This window comes from Topomyia yanbarensis, chromosome 1 (genome assembly GCF_030247195.1).
Source record: "Topomyia yanbarensis strain Yona2022 chromosome 1, ASM3024719v1, whole genome shotgun sequence".
NCBI classification, from domain to species: domain Eukaryota; kingdom Metazoa; phylum Arthropoda; class Insecta; order Diptera; family Culicidae; genus Topomyia; species Topomyia yanbarensis.
The window spans coordinates 73,990,149-74,016,007 of record NC_080670.1 but is presented as its reverse complement, the minus strand read 5'-3'; the positions used below and the strand labels follow the sequence as shown (position 1 = coordinate 74,016,007).

The 25,859-nt window shown below is 37.0% G+C and overlaps 1 protein-coding gene across 2 annotated transcripts in view; it reads right to left on the bottom strand.

Annotated features, from left to right (window-relative positions):
• The window catches only part of LOC131677944 (protein unc-13 homolog 4B-like), a 207,705-nt gene that overhangs the window by 17,540 nt on the left and 164,306 nt on the right, over positions 1-25,859 (bottom strand). For both annotated transcript variants that reach the window (XM_058958048.1, XM_058958049.1), the window contains 3 exons: positions 25,348-25,849; positions 1,680-2,159; positions 1,179-1,624 (listed from right to left, as the gene is read on the bottom strand). In XM_058958048.1, the coding sequence (XP_058814031.1) occupies positions 1,179-1,624; positions 1,680-2,159; positions 25,348-25,849 (1,428 nt within the window). The remainder of the gene's footprint in view (positions 1-1,178; positions 1,625-1,679; positions 2,160-25,347; positions 25,850-25,859) is intronic.

The following is a 25,859-nucleotide window of genomic DNA, read 5'->3' as shown; positions in this document are numbered from 1 at the left end:
ATCTCCATCGTTCACGGGGAAGGATAAAGGATAAGGTAGACAGGAAGTGTTGATGCTCCACCTACTTAACGGAAGGACGACGATTCATCAGACTCAGGTGTCGACATAGGTGTCGCGGAGTTGGTAGTTTGGAAGGGTATCAGGTCTAGGATTCGCTCCAAGCAAGCGATGCGACCTGTAAAGCATATTTTATTAGGTAGTTGTTTAGTTAGTCTTCGAGTGCACGATCACTCGAAAAAGAGAAGATCTTGTTAAGTTTTTGGTTTTTTTAAACTCTGGGCAGCTGGCTACCGAGAGTATACTATGTTCCCTAAACAAAAGCAATTTGAACTCCACACACGTGGGAGTATTGCCTAGAAAAACTAATCTTATCTGCGTAATGGGCCGGATCACTATTCATTGCAACAGTATTTGGACAGAATTCACTACTTCTTCTCAACGATATATTTATTGGCTTGAAAACTACCGTGTAATAACACATTATACAGGCAAAAATAGCGCGAGATGTTATAAATCAAGGAAAGTATTTCTTATTTTCCATATCGGATTGTTTGTGGAATACAAGTATACGAGCGATAATAACGAACACTGAAGGGAAATATAAAGGACTGTTAACCTGATGCACGGGCTTGTTAGCAATAACTGAGCTTGAAATTAGGTTCATAAAAACAGACGCGGCGAATTTTCAATACGTATTGACCCGTGATCATAGATACTAGTCAGATTAGTCGTATTGGGGCTAATTTCCGATCAACTACTCATTTTTACGGCAATGTTTTCTCGGCTAGATCTGTTCGCACCCTCTCATTCTGCTACTATCGGCAGAAGGCTGATAGCACCCAGTCGTCGCCGGTCTAAGGACCAAATGTCATCAATAGACTTAGACTCGCGTGGAGGCATGAGATAGGAAACTTGTGAGAATTTTGTTATCCAACCGTTTGACGACCCGTTCAGCGTCTGTCCACTGATGGTTGAGAAAGCTTGAACGGATGGTAGTGGATCTGATTTTAATCCTTTATCATGAGCACAAAATATGTGTAGAGAATTATCGGCGTTTTGAGAAAAGTATTTATAATACAATGTGCAGTTAATAAAATATAGAATATAATTGTTGAAGAGCCCTTGAATATATGATCAAACTCACTTAAATATTTTTTTATAAAGTTAAATCTACTTACAGCACAAACTTCTCGTTATATGTTGGCGAATGGTTTTTAGATTTTGTACGTGTTTTTGGCATTTGCAGACTTGGAAATTTGTATCCGGGTACAAGATTGATCTTCACATATGAATCACAGGTACCCTTAAAGTCTAGAGGAAGTTTAATATTCTCAGCTGAGATTACTTGTATTTCGAGAGCGTTATTTCGAATGCAGCACCGTACAGTGAATATTCCACGCTCTGGTTCATCGAGTCGGTTCTGTGCATCCATACAGGCTAGATAGTACTGATGAATTAAATCGCGGGTACTGCTACTATATAAATGCAATTGTTTCTCAATGCTGAAAAGCTTTTCCGCCAGTATTTCATTATTTTGCAAATCTTGAAGACCTGGTAGAAACGCTTGTGCGATTATTCCATAGCAGCCTTTAAGGTTCACGAACGACAAAATAGGTGATTTTTTCTGAAATATATAAGAAGCAGTTATTAAAATACTGATATTCCAATAAGTGACTTACTTCAATCGTATGTTTTATAAGATGATTGAATTCTGTTGTCAGTGTATTCCAAAGCTCGTTTTCTACTAACTTCAAGTCGTCATGACTTAAACCATCTCTCATCAAACATGACGTTTGATTAGCAAAACTTTCGATATTGTCTTTAATCTGGTTCCATTTGGTCAGAGAATCAATCATGCTGATTTTTATTACCGACAAACAGTGATCGACCATTAGTTTTAAAATCTTCGTCTTCCAACTACTCAAAACCTTCATTGGGACCATTTGCTCTTGAGATTCTTCGGTTCCTTTGTGTATGTAGCCTAGATCAACGGGTAGCGTTCCTAGCACTTCAAGAAGTATCGAAATGTTAGAGTTCACTAATGCACATTTTTCAATCAGTTCAACTGTGGTCGCCATGTCGAGACCGCCTTTGTCTTCTGGTTGCTTAAGTTTAGTCGATATCCTATCGGCATAGTAAACACAGCAGCTACAGATATCCTACAAATGAGAATCAATTAAAATCATGAGTTATTTCTAGAATGTTAGTACATTAAATAAATTATGAGTCTACTACTTGTGGTAAATGTCATATTAAATTTTTGTTCGCTTCCAATCAGCTTTTATTCAGCAGTATGCCGCAAGCAAGCTTTAACCCTGTAGTTCCCAACACCGCCTCTAGGCGGTCTCTATAAAAATCCTTATAAAACTACTAGAACATAATTGTATATTGTCATCCGCACTAGCATTTCTTCCCAATGCTCACACCTTTCATACACACACATTTTTTGAATTTTCGTAGCTTTCTGTCAAAGGCAATTGAAGTTCAAAGTTGAAAACTCGAGGAAAATGTAAAAAAAACTATTTTGTGCTTAGTGGTAATCTCCATTAAACAAATTTGAACTATTTTTGGAAATGTCAACAACTAAAAAAAATATTTTTGAGTAGCCTGTTACTATCATTTCACTATAGATGTGAATTGGTTTAGTGAAATAATTCGGAAGTTTAGCTTTTTTGGTAAAATACTTTGCCCGCCTAAAGACGGTGTTGGGCACCTGAGCGAAAAGAATTTTCAGTTTTTAGTAATTACTTATTGTACCGAAACTAGCATTATGTGCAATTTTAACCGAAAAAAGTTTGTTTTAAAAACATTGGGTGATTGCTGCTGGATGGAGTCTGGGGCTAACTGGCGATTTTTTTTCTCCTTTTGTATTAGACATATGGCGCTGTCTCTAGTCCTACACTTCAAGTACTCTGTAATACATTTTCCAGTGTGTTTATGTTGCATTACATTCTGTTTCGTACACGTTGTAAGCGATATTGAGTTTTCGAGCGTATTAGAGTGAAGAGCCTATTTCAGTCGTATTAAGCAGGGTGTCTCGCCATTTTATTAATTACTTGGAATACAATTGATGCAATGCGTATGAATTGGCACCAATATCTTTTCTTTCTTCTAATGAACCATTATGATAACAAAAACACCTTGCCATTTGAACCAATGCCTTGAATAAAGATGGCTAATGCCACTCTAACCAACGTATTTACATGGTTAGGGCGAAAATAGGCTCATTAACCTAGATGAAGTTTTTAAATTTCAGAATTTTTGTTATTTAAAGCGAGTTCAAAGCTATTCCACGAATGACTAGATTTTTCAATAGCTTTCCCTAGCCGCAACCACAAACAAAATTTGTTTCTTTTTGTTTGTTTACTACGGAATTTTACCTGTTGAATTTCGAAAAATCGCTTTTGAATACGAAGTGTGCGCCGAATTTAAAATGTCGGAACATTGAGGCTGAAAAATAAGAACAAGTATTTTGCAGTTTATTAAAAAGGTATCTCAAGCGATCTATACTTTATCATCAAAAGTGGGCAGAACGCATCATTGTGCGTATAGTCTTAAGTTGGCGAGATTTCCGCATCACATATTTAAAATTCTGTGATGCAGCCAACAGTCTGCTCTTTTATGCAACGCATTCTCTTTTTCTTCTTAAATTCAAAAGATAAAACATAATAAGTGAAACTATCGTCAGCAGACTCTGAAATCCCCTAGTATAAATTAGAAGTGATTAATTAAACAACCAAAGCACTAGAGAAATGCTCCTTACAGTTTAGGTAAGCAACCATCTGTATTCGCTTATGTTGAATTAACTAGGGTGGGTGCTCCTATAGTTGAGGTGTACCAATAGTTACAGTACTGGGTTATATGCATAACTAAGGTACCAACCATCAACAAATATTTTTTATCGATTCATCGCACTAAAATTATGCGACAATAAAACTGTTATCCTTGAAAATAACTATTGAAGAAAAATGATTTTCTTAGAATTTTGGGCTCCCTTGCACCTATAGTTGATATAGTGTACCTATAGTTGCATGTCCCATAAGAAAGCGATGGGATTTGCAACAATAGGAACGAAATTAGCGATTGCACCACTATTGGTACATGTGTTCCAATAGTGGTAAAAGCGGTTTTGAATACATAAATTGGTTATTAAACCATCTTTATATTTTTCCTATGAAGTAGGGACTGAAAGCTTTCGTTTAATGTATTAACATTGCCCATAGGTCTATTCATCGATTTTTTTTATCAAAAGTTTTCCTTAAGTATGCGACTATTAATACATCCACCCTAGTAGATTTTTTTTTTGTTTTTTGTTCGCCCAGGTGCCCAAGACCGCCTCTAGGCGGCCTACTTATTTTATGGCTTTAATGAAAAATCCATTACTTACAAGAACTATCAACATTATTTTCGTTCTTCTCATCACGAACCCCACCTACAAAAGTTTTTTCAAACCAAAAAAAAAGTGAAACAGGCATAGACGTGCGCAGCTTTTTCCATTAAAGGGGGGTTCAGTTAAAAATTGAATTGAAATTGATTTTACTACAATTATTTTATTTTGTTATTGAAATATACGTTGTTTCTTTTATTTCCTGAATCTATATGAAACTAACATTAAATCGACCAACATCACCGGCCTTTTATCTTGCTATTCGAGCTTGACGTTATTAAGCAAAACGCTCCTGGTATTGTTGTTGATTCCCTTGGCTTTGATTTTACCCGCTGTGATTTCGAGAGGCTCAACACATTGTTTGCCGAAGTTCATTGGGAGGAATTTCTTGTTGGTTGCAGTGTTAATGAAGCTGTGACAAATATGTATGACAAAATGTATGCAATATTTCGTGATGTTGTTCCTGTGAAGCGACCTCGTCGTCCGCGTGGTAAAAAGCAGCCTTGGTGGAATAACGAGCTACAGAATCTACGGAACCGTCTTCGCAAGGTTAGGAAACGATACTTTCGCTGGAGAGATGATCGGCACAAAGCTGAGCTGCATGCCATTGAGAGCGAATATAACTCTTTGCTTGCGCATTGCTTTCGTTGCTATATTCATCGCACGGAGGAGAACCTGAAGGAGGACCCAAATTCATTTTGGTCATTTGTAAGAAGCCGTAAGCAGTCGTCCGGAATCCCACAACGTGTTAGTTACAACGCAATTACAGCCGAGTCCCCGATTGAATCGGCAAATCTATTCTCATCCTTTTTTCAAAGTGTGCAAAGTAATAACCGACCACCTTTGTCTGAAGCATATTTGAATAGTCTGCCGTTGTTCGATTTGAATATGTCGCTATTCAATTTCTCGCCGCGTGATGTGGAGCTGAAGTTGCAGTCTATTGATGGTTCTAAGGGTGCTGGTCCGGATGGCTTACCACCTATCTTCTTCAAGAGCTGTGCTGTAACGTTGGCTGTTCCTGCGAGTATAATTTTCAACAGGTCATTGTCCGAAGGAATTTTCCCGAGTGTCTGGAAGACAGCATCTATTACACCGATCCACAAGGCAGGTAGCATCCACGATGTTGAAAATTATCGAGCCATTTCAATTTTGAGCTGCTTACCGAAAATTTTTGAAAGCCTCGTTCATGATTTGCTGTACCCGAAGGTTCACCACATCATTTCCGGGTGGCTGCATGGATTTGTGAAAAAACGTTCGACGAGTACTAATCTTATGGCGTACGTTTCGTCACTTAGTAGCGCGCTTGGAAAACGTCAGCAGGTTGATGCCGTTTACGTTGATTTTGCAAAAGCGTTCGATAGGGTGCCTCATTTGTTAATCGTGGCCAAATTTGAGCGCATGGGACTTTCTGAGTGGTTGACACGGTGGATAATGTCATACCTCACCGAGCGTAGTGCATTTGTGCGCATAGATGAAACGAGATCATCTCCGTTTGTGATATAGTCGGGTGTGCCTCAGGGTAGTCATTTGGGCCCGCTACTGTTTATTTTATTCGTAAACGATTTGTGCTCCGCTATACAGTCTCCTAAGTATATGTTTGCTGATGATCTGAAATTTTTCCGTGTGATTGCGTCGGCAGTCGATTGCTGTGCTATTCAAGCTGATATTGATATGCTGCTAAATTGGTGTACTCATAACGGGATGGAAGTAAATGTGCAAAAGTGCAATGTGATATCGTTCTGTCGAAACAGGCACGTCCTGACATTTGATTATAGAATGGCAGAAAGCAGTATCAACCGAGTTAATACGATAAAGGACCTAGGCATTCTCATCGATAACAAACTAAATTTCGCCCAGCACATTGCAATGACTACAGCCAAGGCCTATACCGTGCTGGGGTTCATTAAACGAAACACGCAGCAATTCAGCGATATTTATTGCCTAAAAACGCTATTTTGTGCACTCGTGCGTAGCATCCTGGAGTACGGCGTGCTTGTGTGGGCACCCTATCATGCTGTTCAAATTAATCGCATCGAACGAATTCAGCGTCACTTTGTTCGTTACGCTCTGCGGTTACTACCTTGGACTGATCCTATTCGTCTACCGCCCTATGAACATCGATGCAATCTTCTACGTTTACCAACTCTTGCTAGTCGGAGGATAATGCTGCAACGGCTCTTCGTGTTCGATCTTCTGGAAAACAATATAGATAGCCCGGAGTTGCTGAGCCAGCTCCGATTCAACGTACCACCTAGTCCCACTAGACGAACTGATTTCTTTCGGTTACCGATGTATCGTACTCTTTTTTCACAAAACAATCCGTTCACTGTATGCTGTCGTAATTTTAATGATGTAGCTGACAAGTATGATTTTAACATTACTAAGACTACCTTTAAACATAGAATTATTATTAATTAAGGAACTGTCTGTACGAGAAAATCGAAGACCAGTAATAAATAAATAAATAAATAAATAAATAAACATTTTCAACGTCCTTGAAAAAAATTCTTGTAGTCTTTAACGCTAAATAATTCTCACGTTTTTTGCATTATGAATTTTTAGGGTTTATAAAATTGACCATTTTTCAATCCCAGATAACATGTGAACCGTTGATGCATGGAAACAAATAATTAAAGTTATGTTTTCGTATGAGCTGACTGGAATTTTTTTTTAACATTTTTTATCATTTGACTTATGTATACTGCAATAAGCCAATTTGAAATCGCTACTCTTTTAATTGGAAGTATGATTTGGTATAGAAGGTTAATAGAAGAACATGATGCGTATTTATTGTAGTTTAAAGATGAGTCAAAATTTCTCAAGTGGCCACCCAAATTAGGTAATATCGCAATTTCAATAGAACATCCATTTGCATTTGCAGAGTCGCCCCAAAGCAAGTTGTTCACGCCATCAATCCGTTGTTCGACATACGTAAGCGCTGACGTTCGGCGTGGAATAACTTTGTTATAAATGGCGGGCCATTTTTTTATCAGTCATGTTGTTAGGCACTAAAAGTAGTATATGTGGTATTTTTTCGTGCAAAAATTTGCACTCCTTTTGCATTTCATTTTTTATAAACAATTGTTTATAAAATATACAAAATATCAATTTTTCGAATCGGAAAAAAGCATGAATAATCTGTGTCTTACGACAATTTCATAGCTGGTTAGTTCGTTAAAATCGGTCAATTAGGTCGCCCGTAGTAATTTTTTAAAAATGAATGGGCTAAAAACTTCAAATGGCAATATTACGGTCAAAACATTTTTTTTCGCAAAACCCATTTGGATTTGGTTTTGCAATGCCAAATACTACCAAAAAATTGGATCTTCCATTGAAATTGAGATATCACCTAATTTGGGTGACCAACTTGAGAAATTTTGACTCCTATATATTTAAAGATTGTATAGATTTGGATTAGAAGGAAGTCCTATATAGTTCGTTTGTATGAAATTCCGGGCAGTTTAGAGCTAATGCGCATTCTTACTGTAGTGGCAAGAGCTTGAAAAATTGACATCCCTGCGTGAACTTGAAAGGAAACGAAATTCAATTCATGCCCGTTGCGAATAATGAAATTTTTGGTTCGTCATTCTTTCTCCCGATGCAGCGCATTCAGGTTCGGACATGTTCGGTTTCAGGAGCAAACTGAATTTCGTTTCTATGATAGCTCTGAGAAGGATTATTGAGCGAAAGTGCACCAGATATATATTACGCAGTTCATTTGTGCTCGAAAATGTAGAAGATGGCAACTTCTGCCTTCAAACCGTCCACAAAATAACAAATGGATGCTTTGGTTGGTTAAGGAATTTGTATTTCCACTGCACTCAAGCATTCGATTCTCCATGAAATTTCAGTCAGTTGGAAAGTTAATAAATGAGGGAGACGGTGAATCTGAATGTTGGTTTCGGTAATACACTTTTTCGGGTAAATGTGTCTGGCCGAAACGCCATCGTGAGCACAGGACCGTTGATATGCTTTCTCCACTGCACCCTGCCTCAGAAAATGAACCAACGTTTGCACTCTACCTCTCGAACATCGATGCCCGTGTTACTGAGAATGAATTATCAACAATGGTTTCAAATGCTTTTGGTCTCGAAGAAACCGATAATATTGATGTAGCGAAGCTGGTTCCGAAATGGAAAGACTGTAATACCTTGGAGTATGTATCATTCAAAGTTAAAATGGACAATAAGGGGATGCCAAAAGCTTTGCCGACAACAACGTGGCCTCCAGGAATTATTCTCAGAAAATTTGTAACAATGCGCCCAACGACTTGAAAACCAGGCAGTTGAATAAAATTGAATTCAATATAGTTGATGATACTATTGGCTTGTAAGGTGTTAATATTTATATGTTGTTTTTGTAATGAAGTGTACATTTGATTCCAATTCATGTTATTATTATGTACTTATGCTGTTGTTGGAGTCAGGACATGCCGTAGACTCAGGTGATTTTATTTTCTGACTCGTGTGGTAGCAGACAAAGGGTTAAGTCGCCGGTAAACTCTAAGCTTGCTCATATGACCCTTTCCACGCTTTTCTAAAACTTTCTTCCTTCAACCCCTTACTCTCCCTTGAGTACTATGGCTCTTAATATTGAAAAATATAGGAGACGGTGGGGAGTTGTGAACATAGTTTTGTTTTTGGGGCATAACTACCATAAACATCGGTCGATTTTCGAAATTTTATCTGATATTTGTAAAGGACACCTTTATACACCCACAGGCTGAAGCAATTTGAAATAATCGTTATCTTCTTTGAGATATGGCAGAATGCGTGAAATGCGTGTAAACAGCACTTTTTTGTTTGGTGGGAGTTGTGAACCATCTCAAAAGTAAAAGAAATGAGATATTTTTGTGGTTTATTTTTATTTTTATTTAGATGAGATGAAAAAGTTATCTGAATCGCAATGACAACAGGTGACAACATGATTCGTGCCAAGCAACCTGAATTCGCGGTTGCGGCACAGGGAGATTAAAATTGTTGTAGAATCCTGTTCTTCGCATAAAATTGAACCTTTTTGTATCATAATATGTCGTCGCTGTTGTGCTATCTTATGACAAACGCCATTTTGGGGTAAACTGAGTTAGATATGCCACATTGCTTGTCTGAAAAATCTCTACAAAGTGGCGTTTTCAGAATTTTGAAATTCTATTTGGTTGCTTAGATATAGCGAGAAACATGATGAGAAATTGTAAGACTCATTTCCTTTAAAATGCATCTCACCGATTGTTTATAGACCAAATGAACCCAAAGATATGAATAAAAGTAAAAAATTGATGATTTTTTTCTATGGAAAAATTTCCATGCACGATTATGACACGTCATACAAATTTTGTCATCAACACACGCCTATGACATGTGTGAGTGCAACTTTTGTTTATATTCATAGTAAAAACTCGCAACATAGTCAACCGATCTTTGTAATATTTGAGAGATTAGTACAGAATAGATAGAAGCATCAATTGTCTTTTTTGGATTGTTTATACCATTTATAAGTTTCAAGATATTCAATTTCAAACTTTAAAAATCGTTTTTCTCGAAATGTGCTAAATGGCGCTTGTCATAAGATAGCACAACAGCGACGATGTATGAATCATCCCTGATTTTCGAATTATAATACTGTTCTTATTCAAAAAACTAATCCACTGAAATGTGCGATTCACAACTTTCCACTAGCAGTGGTTCACAACTCCCAATTTTACATATCTTCGAAAAATACGTATCTCCATCTACACACTCAAGGTTCATCCAAATTTTTTTTGTCAATGAAAGCGAATTTTCCAAGGAATGTTTTGCACTAATTTACTTTGAAATCAGCTACATAACGGGACTCCACATACCACAAATACAAATGATTAAAAAACATTTTTGTTTGGTATATTTATTCGCTAGTTACCTGAACACGAAGAGCATGAGTTAACTAAATACTTGCTATTGAGAAAGTGACGTCATGACAGTAGAAACATTTAAAAGTAGTTACCACATTTTTATCATTTACTAGCTAATACCCATCGCGCATTGCAGCGATCTTCAATAAAAAAGGAGAAAACACAATTTGTTCCGAAGCGCCATCTGACGGGCAGATAATCCTTATTCAATGGCACACAAATACGCTCCATAACAAATGCCTATTGTGCATAAATTTTAACGGCAATCGGTTAAGTCGTTTGGGAGTCCATAAATCATTTACATACAAACATTGACTTTTATATATATATATATATATATATATATATATATATATATATATATATATATATATATATATATATATATATATATATATATATATATATATATATATATATATATATATATATATATATATATATATATATATATATATATATATATATATATAATCAATAAACAAATAAATAAATATATAGATTAGACTGGTTCAATTTTGGACTCCACCAGGCTCTACTAATTCTTTTTATGGCCCTTAGTAATTGTGCAAATTTTGGTACCGATCGTTTGTGTCTACGGACCCTCCAAAACTATATGGAAATTAAAAGGGAAAATCGGTTAAAATTGGAAACAAATTCTTAAAAAAGTCACCTCATCAACCAATTCATGAGAACACTAGATATTTCTAAAGGTGTTCTTCTACTGAACACATTCGTGGAACATTGTGTGTGAAAATTCGCTGAGAAAAGTTATTAACTAAAGAAGTAGCATGACTTTAAAACAAGTCGATTTTATTAGTGGTAGTTTCATCAGACTTTTATTGCATTTATTGAATTTATTCAGATCCTGATCATACGCCTTTCAGACCCACAATTTTGGCCGTAATGCTTCGATTTACAGTCCAGTTCGATTGCTTGATAGACCTATACTTGAAGAAAACTTCTCACATCTATGCCCGAATGTCTTGGATTAGCTTTGAAAGCCTTCATGAAGTCCTGACGCACCGGTACCACTTCGACGACACGATAGCACTTTCTGGACCGCAGACAAACATTACATGAAATCTGTTTGTACTGCACACCTTTTCCATCGATTGACAATTTATGAAAACATTAACTTTTTGAAAAAATTTTGCACGAGGTCTCAAGAGAAAACCATTGTAAACAAATTGCAGTCAAAATCTTCCAGAACCGAGCACAAAGAACCCTGTACCAGATATGAAGAAGCATAACGATTTTTCATTCGCAGAGCTTCAAGTACTTCTAATTTGTACTTTCTTGTAAATGTTAAAAATTATGCTGGGAAGATTTTGTTAAAAATCAGAGTGGATCTCAACAACGAGCTATTTCAATTTTAGCGTCTGCTATAAAGTTACCTTGCATTAGTTGTTATGAGACCAATAAAATTTTTCTTGAAGATCCGAAACTTAAGAATGTTTCAATGAAAAGTTTTGCAAAAACAAACAAAAAACAAAAAATAAATAAAATCGATAAAAAAGTATTATGAACTGGTGGAAAAAATCCATAAAAAATTCAATGTGAGATATATAAAAAACAAAAAATTTCTGAATTTGTGTAATCAGATCAAACTAGTTACGAAATATATTATTTCTCTTTCTATCTCGCCAGGATTTGGTAATGGATTATGCCCCACTGATGACGTTATTATAGGGCATTAAAAATCTGGATGACTTTGCTATCGGTCGATGCATTTCTATTATTTGTGATATATTTATTCCACTGTTAGCTTTAGGTTTAAAAAATAATATTTATTTTTCCTTGAAATTTTTAAAATTTAAGTTTATGATATTTAATTTTTCAGGACAATATGTGAATTGTTTACCAAAAAATTACTTTTTCAGTTCATAAAAAACTATCCGTAGTATTGGGTGAATCTCTAATGGCTTTAAAAGAAAAATGAAGACAGACGATAACTTCTAAACAACATCTGAGCAACTCCAAAAACTAAGTAAAAAAAATAAAAAATCGTCTTTTTGTAGAAAAAAAAATTATTACCACTTTTCGAGGTTTGTGAGTGGCCCAAAATACATTTAGAAAACATAGTTAGGAAATAAATCAATTTTTTTTTCGTAAACCAGTGCTATTTATAGCGACCGAACAATGCTGGTATTTGATGCAAACCATGACCGAAAGCATTAGAGATTTTCTGGAAGCCACTTTTTAGTCACACTGCACACATATATTCTCCTCGATTGTATACCTCCATCGAGAGCAACGCTTTCCCCAAAAGACGACGACACCTTACAGATTGTCTACTGATCACTACAGCGAGACTCTCTCCTGCGCGCTACTAAAGCCTTCCGACGTAAACGTGCGTGTATAATTCGTACAGCTCGTTCTTCTTGTTTCAGGGCCATATTCCATTTTCTTTTCTTTATCATAGTATTTAGTAGTAAAGCTTTAGTAGTAGTTTGGCAGAACTTATATTAAGTCATCTTTGACTAATATGTGACCGACATCAATTCCAGAGTCTTTCATGAAACCAAGAAGCATGTGATTATGGTTTCGTTTCTTCGTACACTGTATCGAATCGCATTTTCGAGAGCATCTCCATGCTTCAATTTATCTTTTAATCTGATTACTAGCTCACAAGTAGTATTGTCATAAGCCAATGGTCCGTTCTTTTTCTTCTTGTAGCTCGCTGTGTCAATAGGTGTTGTTTGCTAAAAGGAACACAGAAGAGTAGCTTATAAGCGATATTATCTCGATTATCACAGTCCAGTCTGTAGATAAGCCATATGAGACCATCCAACCATTCCGAATGAAGTATTTTTTCCATCGACACGATCACGTGGTGGATCACTTCGTCCCGTTTTTCAACTATATTGAATATCGTTTTGCGCTGCCTATAACATGCTAGTCTATAATTCTCAAGCCTTATGCGCCCTTGTCATGATCGTCTTTATCAGCGCCTTTCAGCTCACTACACTGTTCCAACATATAACCAGTGTGAGCAATAAGCTCCTAGCCTGATTTTTCTTATCTGTTGGTCATTGCCACCCAAATAACCCAATAGTTATGGTTGCAGATATCATCATGATGCATTGCTTTTTCAGTGGGTCACGCTCAAATAAAAATATAAAAAGTTAACTTGAACACTATAACGTTATTTTAATATGTATCCCAAAAACCTATTTCCATTTTTTTCATTCGTACAATGAAAGAGTTCTTGCACAGTTTTTTTCCCTAAACGACATTAAATTAGCTAGAGATTACTTAGTAGGGAAAGTTATAAAAAAATTAGTGCCATAGTACTCAAGTGAGAGCAAGGATTTAAAATATACAGATCGGAAAACTAAGCTTGTTCCTAATGATAGGGTCAACAGGCTTAAAATCTTCCGGACTAATCTTTTATCTTTTTTGGTAGAAGTCGAGCTTGGGCAGAGTTACTACGAAATGCTAAAATCTACCAACATGTCTAACTGGCAACAGCGGAGTCGTTGCCATAAGAACCAACATATTTCCTATCTGTATATTACAAATCCTTGTAGAACTTGAATTTTTATAATATTTGCTACATTGCAATCTCTAGCTAATGTAATGTCGTTAAAAGGAAAAAAACAGATAGAAGTAGAATAAGTTGTTATTCAAACAAATAACATCTATATAATTCCAAAAGTTCTTCTAATATTATGGTACTGGTAAGTTTTAGAAGAAAGTTGAAAGTTTCTCTTGTTGTCGCAGTCCATGTAATAGTTAATCCAAAACAAACTTTTGTTTTGCTGATTTCTCTTAATTTGTTATAATTTCATCCTAGAAAACATTTGAAATTGATTCTACTGAGGGTAAAGATGATGATACGTATTTTTCATGAAATTCAACTCGGCAGCGGAATAATGAGCGAAAAATGTTTGCTTGCAAAAATATCTTTAGCCCTTTTTGCAGAATTATTGGGAAGTCAGGGTTTTTCGACTCGATCCATTCGTTGAGCCATTTTTCGATACTTTCGCAAGAAGTGAACTTTTCTCCAATCAGGGCTTATTGCATCGATCGAAAAAGATGGTAATCTGATGGCGCTATGTCTGGGGAATACGGCGGGTGGGGCAAGATTTCCCAATTCACCCCTTCCAAATGTTTTTTGACAGATTTTGCAACGTGTGGCCTAGCGTTATCATGCAGCAAAATTAGTTTATCATGTCGAGCAGTCCAATCCGGTCGTTTTTCTTTCAAAGCACGATTTAATCGTATTAGCTGCAGTCTGTAACGATCGCCAGTGATTGTTTCGGGATGGTTTAAGGAGTTCGTAATAAATTACACCACTCTGATCCCACCAGATGCACAACAAAACCTTGGAAGCATGAATATTTTTTTTTTTGGTGTTAATGGACCCGGTTCACCTGGCAGCCCCCAACATTTTCGTCGCTTCGGGTTATCGTAATAGATCCATTTTTCATCGCCAGTGATAATGCGATGCAGAAAACCTTTTCTTTTCTGGCGCTCAAGGAGCATCTCGCACATCACCAAACGTCTCTCGATATCCCTCTCCTTCAATTGATGTGGTACCCAATTGCCTATTTTTTGCACAAATCCCATTGCGTGCAAACGTTTACCGACGGTCGATCTGTCAACATTCAACTCATTGGATATCTCATCCAGAGTCCGACATGAATCTTCATCAAGTATCTGTTGTAGTTGTGCATCTTCAAACTTTTTCGGTGCTCCTTCGCGTTCTTTGTCACTGACGTCATAATCGCCGCTTTGAAATCGTCGATACCACTCTTTACAGCTTGTATTAGATGGAGCATGATCACCGTAAATATTCCTTAATATGCGGTACGTTTCAGCTGCACTTTTCTTTGAAATGTAATAATGCAGCAAAACTTCCCGCAAATGCTGCTTTTTCGGAACGAACGTTGACATTTTTAACGCCAGATTAAAAAAGATGTTCACACTCGAAGCGAATATCAACTAGTGCAATCGAGACCTTACACATACAATTAGAAATGGTAAGTATAGTAGTTGAGCTAACACAGCTGTAGTATCAATAATGACCTATCTTTCAAGAGGGCGGAAACTTATTCCCATACCCAATAATATTGCTTTCAGAAAAAGCCCTATTTCCGATAGATTTGATTTTTTTCCGTATGCAGAGTCGGATAAAGCAAGAAGACCAAGTTGGTCAGTATCTATGCTTACTTTCGTTGAATATTAAATTATTTGAATGAGAAACAATTCATCCATTAAGAGCCATTCATAAATTACGAAGCGCTTTTAGGAGGGGGGGGGGTACGACAAATTGTGACATATTTTTACATATGGGGGAGAGGGAGTAAGGTAGAACGTTACGTAACATGTTTTTGCAGAAGAAAAAGATATTTTTATCAAGGAATTTGTTACTTAATAGGAGAGGAGGTATTGAGAACTTGGTGACAATTTGTTACAATTGTGAGAGGGGGTAGTCAAGTTTGGGCAACTTTTACGATACGTAATTTATGAATGGTCCCTTATTGCATTTTAAAAAAACCTGTTTTAATTCACCTAGTGATCTCGCTCAAATCTAATATTTTTTACAATTTTTTTAAATACCTGTCTTTATGCATTTAAAATCTTTTCGTTTATTTGCGAGATTGCAATTCCGTGAATCTAACACTTACCACATGAAAAATCGCGTGAAAACTAACATGTGGGAATTTACATTTATTTCTTGAAATTGTTTTCTCAAATTAATGGGGTTTGAAGCCATAAAAAATATATGCTACGTCGCATAACTTCTGACTCTACTCACACTCGAACGTCACACTTCGTCCCTTATTTGATATACTTCCCCCTACCCTCCAAAATGCTAAGTCATTTATGCATGGCTCCTAATGAAATTTTCGATATTTCTCGTAAGTTTAGTGTACTTACAATATTAGTTAAACTACAAAAATTTAGAAATAGCCAAACTCTGCTCAGATTACAAATATGGTGCTATTGCAATGTCGCGTTGCTTTGATGACATCCTTGTTAAAATGGCGATTCAATTTGCAATACAATACTATTCATTCCACTATGTTGGTAACATTCATTGACATCAGTACTAAAGTCCGCCTCTAGATCACATGATCATAACGCGAAGGTTAGTGGTACAAAAATCGCACCAGAACCAAATTAGGTTGCAAAATGTTGATTGGAACAACATGCTTGGGAATAACATGATGAGCCACATTGTACAATCTGTTCTGATCCCTGCATGCTGATCAGTACCGACGCCGGCCACGTCCGAGTGCAGATCTTCTGGGAAAGGAAGGAATGTTAGTCCGATACATCTTGCTACTTGAGACCGAGGAATCCTCTGCATCTCCACATGTATCACGGGAAGGGGAGAGTTGTTAGTAAGTGTGCCAATAGCGTTATCATGTAATAATTGCTCTGGGCAGCCGGCTGCCGAGAATTTGGGAAATTTATCATTTGTTGTATTAATACGATTAGCAAAATAAGCAACTTGAACTCCGGATAGCCGGCTATAAGAAGCACTGCTTATATTTTTTAATAATATTCAATCACGCGACGAACTTTTCTCGTGGTTTCTATCGTGTCGGTGCTGATTTTACCCGGCGATCGTATGAATAAAATGAGGAATCTTACACAGAAGGTTTATCAGACTCTACCATAGGTGTCGCGGAGTTGGTGGTTTGGAAGGAAATAGGGTCTAGGATTCGCTCCAAGCAAGCGATGCGACCTGTAAAGCTTTGTAAGTTTTAGTTCAGTTAGTTTTCGAGAACACGATCGCTCGAAAAATAAGATCTTGTTTAGTTTTTTGTTCTTTTAAAATCTGGGTAGCCGGCTACCGAGATTATCCTATGTTTTCTAAACAAAAGCAATTTCAACTCCACACAGCCGATCGTGGGAGTATTGCCCAGAAAAACTAATCTTATCTGCTTAATGGGCCGGATCACTATTTATTGCGACATTATTTTGACTAACTTCGCTATTCCTTCTCTACGATATATTTTTTGGGTTGCAAACTACCGAGTGATAGCACGTTATACAGACAAAGAGTTATGATAGCTCTAGATGTTATAAATCAACGAAAGTGTATCCTATTTCTAATATCGGATTTTTTGTGAAATACCCGTATACGAACGATTATATCGAACATTGAAGGGAAATACAGAGGATCGTTAACCTGATGGACGGGCTTGTTACCAATAACGGAACTTGAAATTAGATTCATTAAAACAGATTGATCCGCGATCATCGATACTAGTCAAATTAAAGTCTTATTGGAGCTGATGTCCGACCAACTTTTATGGTATTGCTTTCTCGGCTAGATCGGTTCGCACACTCTCATTCTGCTACTATCGGCAGAAGGCTGATATCTCCCAGTCGTCGCCGGTCTAAGGACCAAATGTCATCAATAGACTTAGACTCGCGTGGAGGCATGAGATAGAATTCATAGCTAACCAATGAAAATGACAGCAAAACACTTATTCTTCGTGCTAACATAACTGAAGGTAATTGCCAACTGGTCCCCGATCCCTCTCGCGAATTGTCAATTCTCAAACCTTATACATGATTGAAGTCATCATTCCACTCAAATATGGTCATGTGTTTTCCCTAAGCACATTGAATGCTCTGTGGATCAGTTCCCCCGTTGGTAAAACAAACCCTAAACAAACATAGAAATTAGTTTACCGACCGGCAGATACGTGTTCTCTTACAGCGCCATCACATCAACGGACACCCAAAATTCACATGCTATAAAATATCTGCAATCCCGAATATAAAAGATTCAAAACCTCTACTCATTTGCAATAAAATAAAAAAGTGATATAACCGTTGAAAATACAAGGCGGCTCATTTTCAAAGATAGCACCGCCGATGAATCACTGAATAAAAATAGGTGACAAGGTACGCGGTCGAAATTAGCTGAACACCAAGAGGGTGAATGTTTTGACGTTTCTTTGAAAAATGAGTGAAGCCAACATAAACTGGCTTCCTGGCTCGGATAGTTGCCAAAAATGACAGCGAACGCGCTTTAAGCAACGTTCACATTGCCAGGAGCCAATATTGTTAACACGACCTGAAACTTGTCGAATGCAAACAAACTTCATTTTGATGTGCGTAACTGGAACTCAGGTGATAAAAGCGTTCGGATTTTATGGAGAATAAGCAATGCAAGAAAAATCGTGCTTTTTCATATATTGTTACTTATTTTGATTCCCACTTTCAAACAGTGTTGTACAGTTCATGTGAATAGACCTTAAACATTTGAAACGCAGCTAGCGCTACTGGCATTTGGTGGCAGCTTCAGGCAACAAACAGTTTTCACGGGGCTGCTGAATACCGACCGGCTGGTTTGCCACCTATTTTTCGGGCGAAGAATTTTGGGGCGACACCTGGTAGTCGCTAGACGTTGGTGAAACGCCAAGTATTTGAATTTTTCTTATTGCCATATTTTTTCACTTTTCGGATCGAATTTTTTCTCTGAAAAGCCATTTTTCACTATTTTTTAGGGTTCGTCGCGGTGCGGATGAGGGCGGTAAATGGATAGTCCGCACCGCAACCGCAAAAAAAATAATAAAACCGCACCGCTTACCGTAACCGCATTGCATTTACCGCACCGCACCGCGCGGTAATGCGGTAAATGCGGTAAAAATCATGCATTTTAAAAATTTTGTTGAAAAATTAATCATTTGTTTAGGCATATTTAGTAAAATGTTATTCTTATTTACACGAAAATTATCTTTGACGGACTCCTCAGAATGTAACATTTATGAAAATATTCAACTTTGCAAGTTTTATTAAGGGACCACTTCAATGGAAAATGTATACCGTCATTGAAAGTATTCTAGGAGCACTGTTGATTACTTTGATAGGTTTTGAAAAAATGCGTATTGTGATAAATTGAGCGTTACATTTGAAAAGGTCCTTCAATAGTTAATAACATGCGAATATATTATGTCGATTTTGCATGAAGCTGAACTCAGTTTCAAGCCTAGCATTTTTTTTTCTCAATTGAACCTAAACCGGACTGGGGTCTAATCTTGTAATGGGTAAATTTGGGACTAATGAAATCAACCCATAATCGCTGTTTCAATTTTTGTTCAACCGCGCCAGGATGAGATAATGCAAATCAAGTCTGTTTGGCAAAAATGTTCACGGAGGAAAAATAGGCGGGTGCCTACAAGCCACCAGCGACGACTATAAAAGCGACTGGCAAACAGACAACCGATGTCAGTTTTACCCAGCCAATTATACCGGCCGCATCACATCAAGCAGCAGAGCAGCTGAGCGGACAACGAATCAGGCAGTACACGGCGACCGACGGACGGGAAGATCATCTCACACAACACTCGCATCGATCAGGTCGCATTCTTGCGCATCTTCCACTTTGCGATTTTCATCGCACGCAAGATTATTTAGTAAAGAATTTAGAATTTTCCTAAAAGCACTGAGTTTCGGCACCCAGCTCTGAAATGTATAGTGATGCCGCCGCAAATCTCCAATAATACGAATTGTTTGATAACACCAGAAGAGAAACCAGTAGTGTGCGATAGTACCCGTAAAACCGACGTAAGGATGAATATTAAGTGAAATTGTTATCAGGCCAGTAATACCATTATTATGTCACTAGCGTTACACTGCGGTCGGTTTTTAGGAGGAGTTTTGTCCTCTCGAATAGATTTTGGTGGTAAGGACCGTCGAACTGCAGAATTTAGATGTTGCATGCTGGACAGTGAAACGTGGTGTTGTGCTAGCAAAACATGGCCGTGTGAACAGAACTGTTAAACAATTTTGATTTGCTTTCGGTATAATATAGAGTTTAAATATGATATTGATTGTTGTTGTGATACAGCGAACTTTGGTTGATTGACTAGTTACTTTCGGGGTTGGACCAACGACGGGCCGACAGCCGGCCGGGCAAAATTAAAATCGGAATTTGACATTCTGGTAACAGATTGGCGCTAAAGTGAAATTTCGCAAAACGGAAATCAACTTCGGTTCGCTGATTACTTGTTAAATTTATTTTGTGCTCCCACCGGGTCCCAGACCGTTACAATCTGAATTACAGCAATCACCGCTGGTATTACGTGAATCTATTGTTTCTTCGAAAACGACTGTTAGAAGGAACGAACTAGGTTTTCAAGTAAAAATTATATTAGTAAATCAATTAATTCAATTCCAGTCAGTTGCAATTTAATAGATTTTTTTTGCCCACTGCTCTCTCTTGTTCTTGAATTTGCGGGATCAGATCAGTAGCGGGAGCCTTTTTACAGGATGGTTATACGTTATTCCGATCAATTTATCGTTCTACGAACGATGGAGATGTTCTTCAAGCAGTTGTCGTAATTCCTGATGCATACGATGTCTTCATGTTTTGTGTTCTATCTGCTACCCACAGTAAACGGTTCGCAACATATTCCACTCGAAACACTGTCCGGCGCTTTTGTCCTTCTAGGGCACTAGCATATCGCTAGCCAATGTCATTTCTCTGTGATTCGATAGTTCACATGGCAGTTGGTCGATACTTACCGCACAGGCTATTGACTTGACTAGCACAATGATTAAAATGTCAGTTCAATATCTATATACCAGCATACTGTTTAGACATAGGAATAGGAATGTCATTATTCAGACCATTACATTGATTTGATTCAAAATCTTGTCTTAGTAGGGTTACTAGCTACAAAAACAATTTCTCAACTATTTAGAACATAACTAACAAGACCTTGCATTGATTACTCATCTTCTAACTCTTGATCAAACTCTGCAGTATTCCGTTGCCAAAATTGAGCCAAAACGTGCCTGGCCTGTGGGCACAAAAATATAGAGGTGGTATTTCAAGATAGTAATCATACGTCTGAGTTCAAACCAAAAAGGATTCATAAATTCAGTAGATCCGTTTCACTTGTCTTCTGATGGTTCTATACGCCAGGAATCGAGCAAAACCTGTCGATGAAGAAAGTTTCGTTTTGCGTCGAACCTTGGATAAATGGCTCTACGTTGATCTTATCAACGCCTAAGTTCACAAATTACAATGATTTTTTCCATACAACTTAGTTTTTTTTTCCTTTTTTATTTCGACTATGTTAGTCAAATTTTTCTTTTTTACGTTTTAACGACATTCAATTAGCTAGAGATTACTGGGTAGGGAAAGTTATGAAACTTAGAGCCATAGTACTCAAGTGAGAGCAAGGATGTGAAGTAAACAGATCGGAAAGCTAGAAGTGGCAGGGTCATTAGAACAGGCTTAATATCATGCGGGCTTAATTTTTGCCTTCTGATAATGAGGGTCGAGCTTAGGCAGAATAACTACGAATCACCCGAGTTCACTATCATGTGTCCTGATAAAGGTAGACGTATCTATCTTTACCGTGACAACCGGCTGTCACGGTAAAGATAGATACGTCTACCTTTATCAGGACACATGATAGTGAACTCGGGTGATTCGTAGTTATTCTGCCTAAGCTCGACCCTCATTATCAGAAGGCAAAAATTGAGCCCGCATGATATTAAGCCTGTTCTAATGACCCTGCCACTTCTAGCTTTCCGATCTGTTTACTTCACATCCTTGCTCTCACTTGAGTACTATGGCTCTAAGTTTCATAACTTTCCCTACCCAGTAATCTCTAGCTAATTGAATGTCGTTAAAACCTAAAAAAAAACATACAACTTAGGCAAAGGAGCGTAGTCGTACACCATGCTCAGGCACATAGTCCGTAAGTTGGACGGAAAAAATGGTTTGTGTACCTGTATCCCTGTCTGCAAACATACAAGAGTTCTTCAGCCTAAGGTAACCGAAACATATCGTTCAGCAATGAAAAGTCAGTGATGAAGGTTGACAACACAAATAATCGTAATATACGTTCACAAAAAAATTTCAAAACATTTTTCGTAAATAGTTGAAAGTAATTATGTGTACCGAAAAAATATATTCAATTTATTCGCTAATCAAAATATCAGCCAATCTTTCATAGTTGTAGTCTACCTCATTTGTTTCGATTGATTATGCCTTTTAAAAGTCACCTGTTATTTATCGTACAACGTGATAGATGTTGAGATGTACAGTTGCATTATATTCTACCATTACTATTTATGTAAACTACAAAACATTGTGCTTAGTAGAATGTGCGAAAAATTAAACACATCGATTCCCTAAAATGTATATGAACCCTTTTCAACTTGCTGCCTAGATATAGAAATTGACATCAATGCAAGTGAAGTCATTTGTATCAACATGCGAAACTATGGCTAGCTGGCCATGAGATATAACTTTATGCAACAAACTTTCACACTGTGACAATCGATCGATTATGAATGGTCAATTATGCTAGCAGGTGTTCATAGTCTTATTTGCAAAAAATGAGATAAACGTTCACCTGTATTAGTTTTTCCGAAATAAAACTTACTCTCAAAGACTTATTTCAAATTTCCATTTTACTATAACGTAATACATGTGTTACGAAAGATTATATATCCAATTTTGACCACAATCAAACCGTTTTCACGTAGTGCTCAAAAACTTTGTGATATGCTGTAGTGTTGCCGATAGACATGTAAACAAACATGTTTTTACAAAAGACTTTCGGACAGGAAATTATGGTTCCAGCTCTGTTTTTAACGAAACCATAAATTAGGAAAGCTTCGTATACTTATCATGAAGGGATCAAGGTATGTTGAGTGTGTTCTATTATTTAGTAACGGAGATAACTGACCCAGAATACTGCATTGTCAGAGAGACCCATACTGCGGTGATCTGCACTGATATTCGGATTTTTGGGACAGGAAATCTTCGTAACGGATGAATATTTTGAATCGATGAATGTTTCAAAATGTTTCTTGTACTTCATTTTAGGTATCAAAGTAAAATGAACGCAATTCAAATTGCCGAAATCGAGGAAAACGTGAAAGAATACAGATGCGGTATTATCACAAATCTCATTGGAGTGGTCCGTTAAGAGGGGTAATTGTTTTGGCGTGAAAAAAAAACACTGTTTCTCGATTTTTTTTAAACTTTGCGTGAAGCGAACTGATCAAAACTTTTGTACATTATAGTGTATCATTTCAATAACATGCTGTAATTTTTCCATGCAAAAATATCGACAAACGACTCGATGACGAAGCTTTTTGTAGAACGTTTGTGGAAAAAACATGATTTGCGGTGTTACCTGCCATTCAAAAACTGTTTAACCGATTTCTTTCAAACTTTGTATACAGATTCTATGTAAAAATACTTAACCCCTACGTTAAAGCTTCTAGATAAATTTTCAACTAAAGCAAAAACTGTCCAAACTATGCAAAATTTGGCATCTGGGCTAACTTTGACACTTGTCACAATGTGAAGAAAGACCTTGAGGGAGACTTTGGGAAACACAAAAAAAATCGCAATGCTATACACTAACTTCGAAAGCTTTACTTTTAAAAAGTTACAAAATACTCCCAACTGAAAAATATTATTTGTTAATTTGGTAGAAAATATTCCCAGTTGGACGGAAAATGGACGCACGCGAAAAAAAAATTCCTCCAAATTCGTTTGGTTTGATGATGATAATTGCATTCTTTGGATTGTTTTTAAGTCGTAGTGTCATTAGTTAATCTCTAAGTTCTCCAAATTAATCAAAATTCACAGTTGAGAAAATGTCATCGAAAACGATTCATAATTCCACGATTGCCAAGAGGAATCAGGAGAAATGATGCATTTTGTAATGGATTTGACAGTAAAATTCAATTGTTTTTCAATGATTGGATTTTGCGTTTTATGTATATGAAAAGGTTTGTTTGTAAATGTTTTCTTTGAAGTATAAAATAAATAGTTTTCAAAATATGTCGTAAAAATAATGGTGCCAAATTATATTGGACACAGCTTATAGATTTTATTTCTTAGTAACAGTATGTTTTATCATATTTGAATGACCAAAATGTAAAAAATCAAGTAGCGATAGGTCGAATACAGATTATATTCGGATTTCTTTTCAAATCATTCTCAAGTCTATGGAAATTAGAGCAATTAAATGTTTATCATGTTTCTCTATTGTAGGGTAAATAAATAAAACTCGAACGTTCTGAGAGAGATGTTCCTAATAATGACATTGCTAAGCATTCGTTCAGAAAATAAATCTAGTTTCGTCCTTCTCAAATGGTAAAAGTCATAGTTTTAATTCACTTTTTAATGCAGACTGCAGACTTTATCAATTATTTTTTGAAGTGCGGTTGCGGTAATACCGCGCGGTAAAAGCTCATTTTCCGCACCGCATCCGCGGGAAAAAGTGTCTCCCCGCACCGCATTTTTTGCGGTGCGGTTGCTCTCTGTTCTTGCATCGGGAATCGACGGCCCGTAATGCGAGTAAAAGATATTTTTTCATTTGCCGGAATTCGATTTTCACAAACTGTCACCACTCGCGTCTGTCGAAAATATGCCGAAAAATGCTTTTATAAGCCACTTCACTTTGTATAGTCGTTAAATTGCACCGTTATTCACACTTTCGATAACCGGGAGGCAGTAAACTGTGCCGAAAATCCATAATAATTATATTGGGATATAATTACTAAACTACTAAATCGCAGTGAACAGACATCCAGGCTCGAACAAACAAGTCACAAATACTTATTTTGTGATTTGAACCAATGCCCGCTAGATCACTACGGTCACAATCCGCATTAGCGGAAATCAGCTCAAATCACAAAACAAGTATTTGCAACTTGTCCACTCGAACCTGGATATCTGTTCTCTGTGATTTAGTTGTAACATCCGCACTCGTGGACTTATTGTATTGTAACTTTTCTTGCAAAGAAATTCGAGAATATTTTAGAGAATGCTCCTATCAATTGCGTATAAGTTGTATGCAACGAGTTAGAGCCAAGTGAATTTTCACTATTTCAAAAATTGTTATGCAGTCACTCCGGACATATCACAGATTATCCACCCATGTTTGTTCGCCTGTTTCGTTTTGCCGATTTTGTTCATCTAGTGTGCAAATAAATTCAGTGCATTTCTGCAATTAATTCAAAATGCAAAAGATTAAGAATCGATATCAATAATTACAAAACCATGAGAAAGTATTTAGATTTCGACTGGCAGTAGTAACATAGTGACCTACAGACTTACCCCGATGCTTTTTTTCAAAAACCGATTCAGTTCATCTGAATCTGGCCAGTCCAACTGTTGCCAGAATGTTTTCAACTGCCGAACAATGTTTAAAAATTCTCCAGTAGACGATGACTGTTTTGGTTCTATACCTATCTCCGGGACCAATAAATCGATTTCAATTGCTTGACTTAATCTGGCCAAAGCTTTGAGCGCAAACACTTCACACCAGTGGGAGATTCCTCCGCTGAACCATTTGTGGAAGATCACAATTTCAGAATGGTGAGCTCTGTTTAATAGCTTATCTGTTTCCTTGAGAAATAATTTCATCACAATGTATAATTCAAATACGGTGGTGCTCATATCCAAAGCATCCATTTCACCAACCCGATTGTACTGATCAAGTCTAATAGTAAGTTTTTTGAAGCCTTTGCATATTTTTTCCACCATAGGTTTCAAATGGACTACAATGCTTGCTTCATGCTGTTTACACAGTTCGCGCGTGTATTCGATGTCCATGATGCTGAAAGATG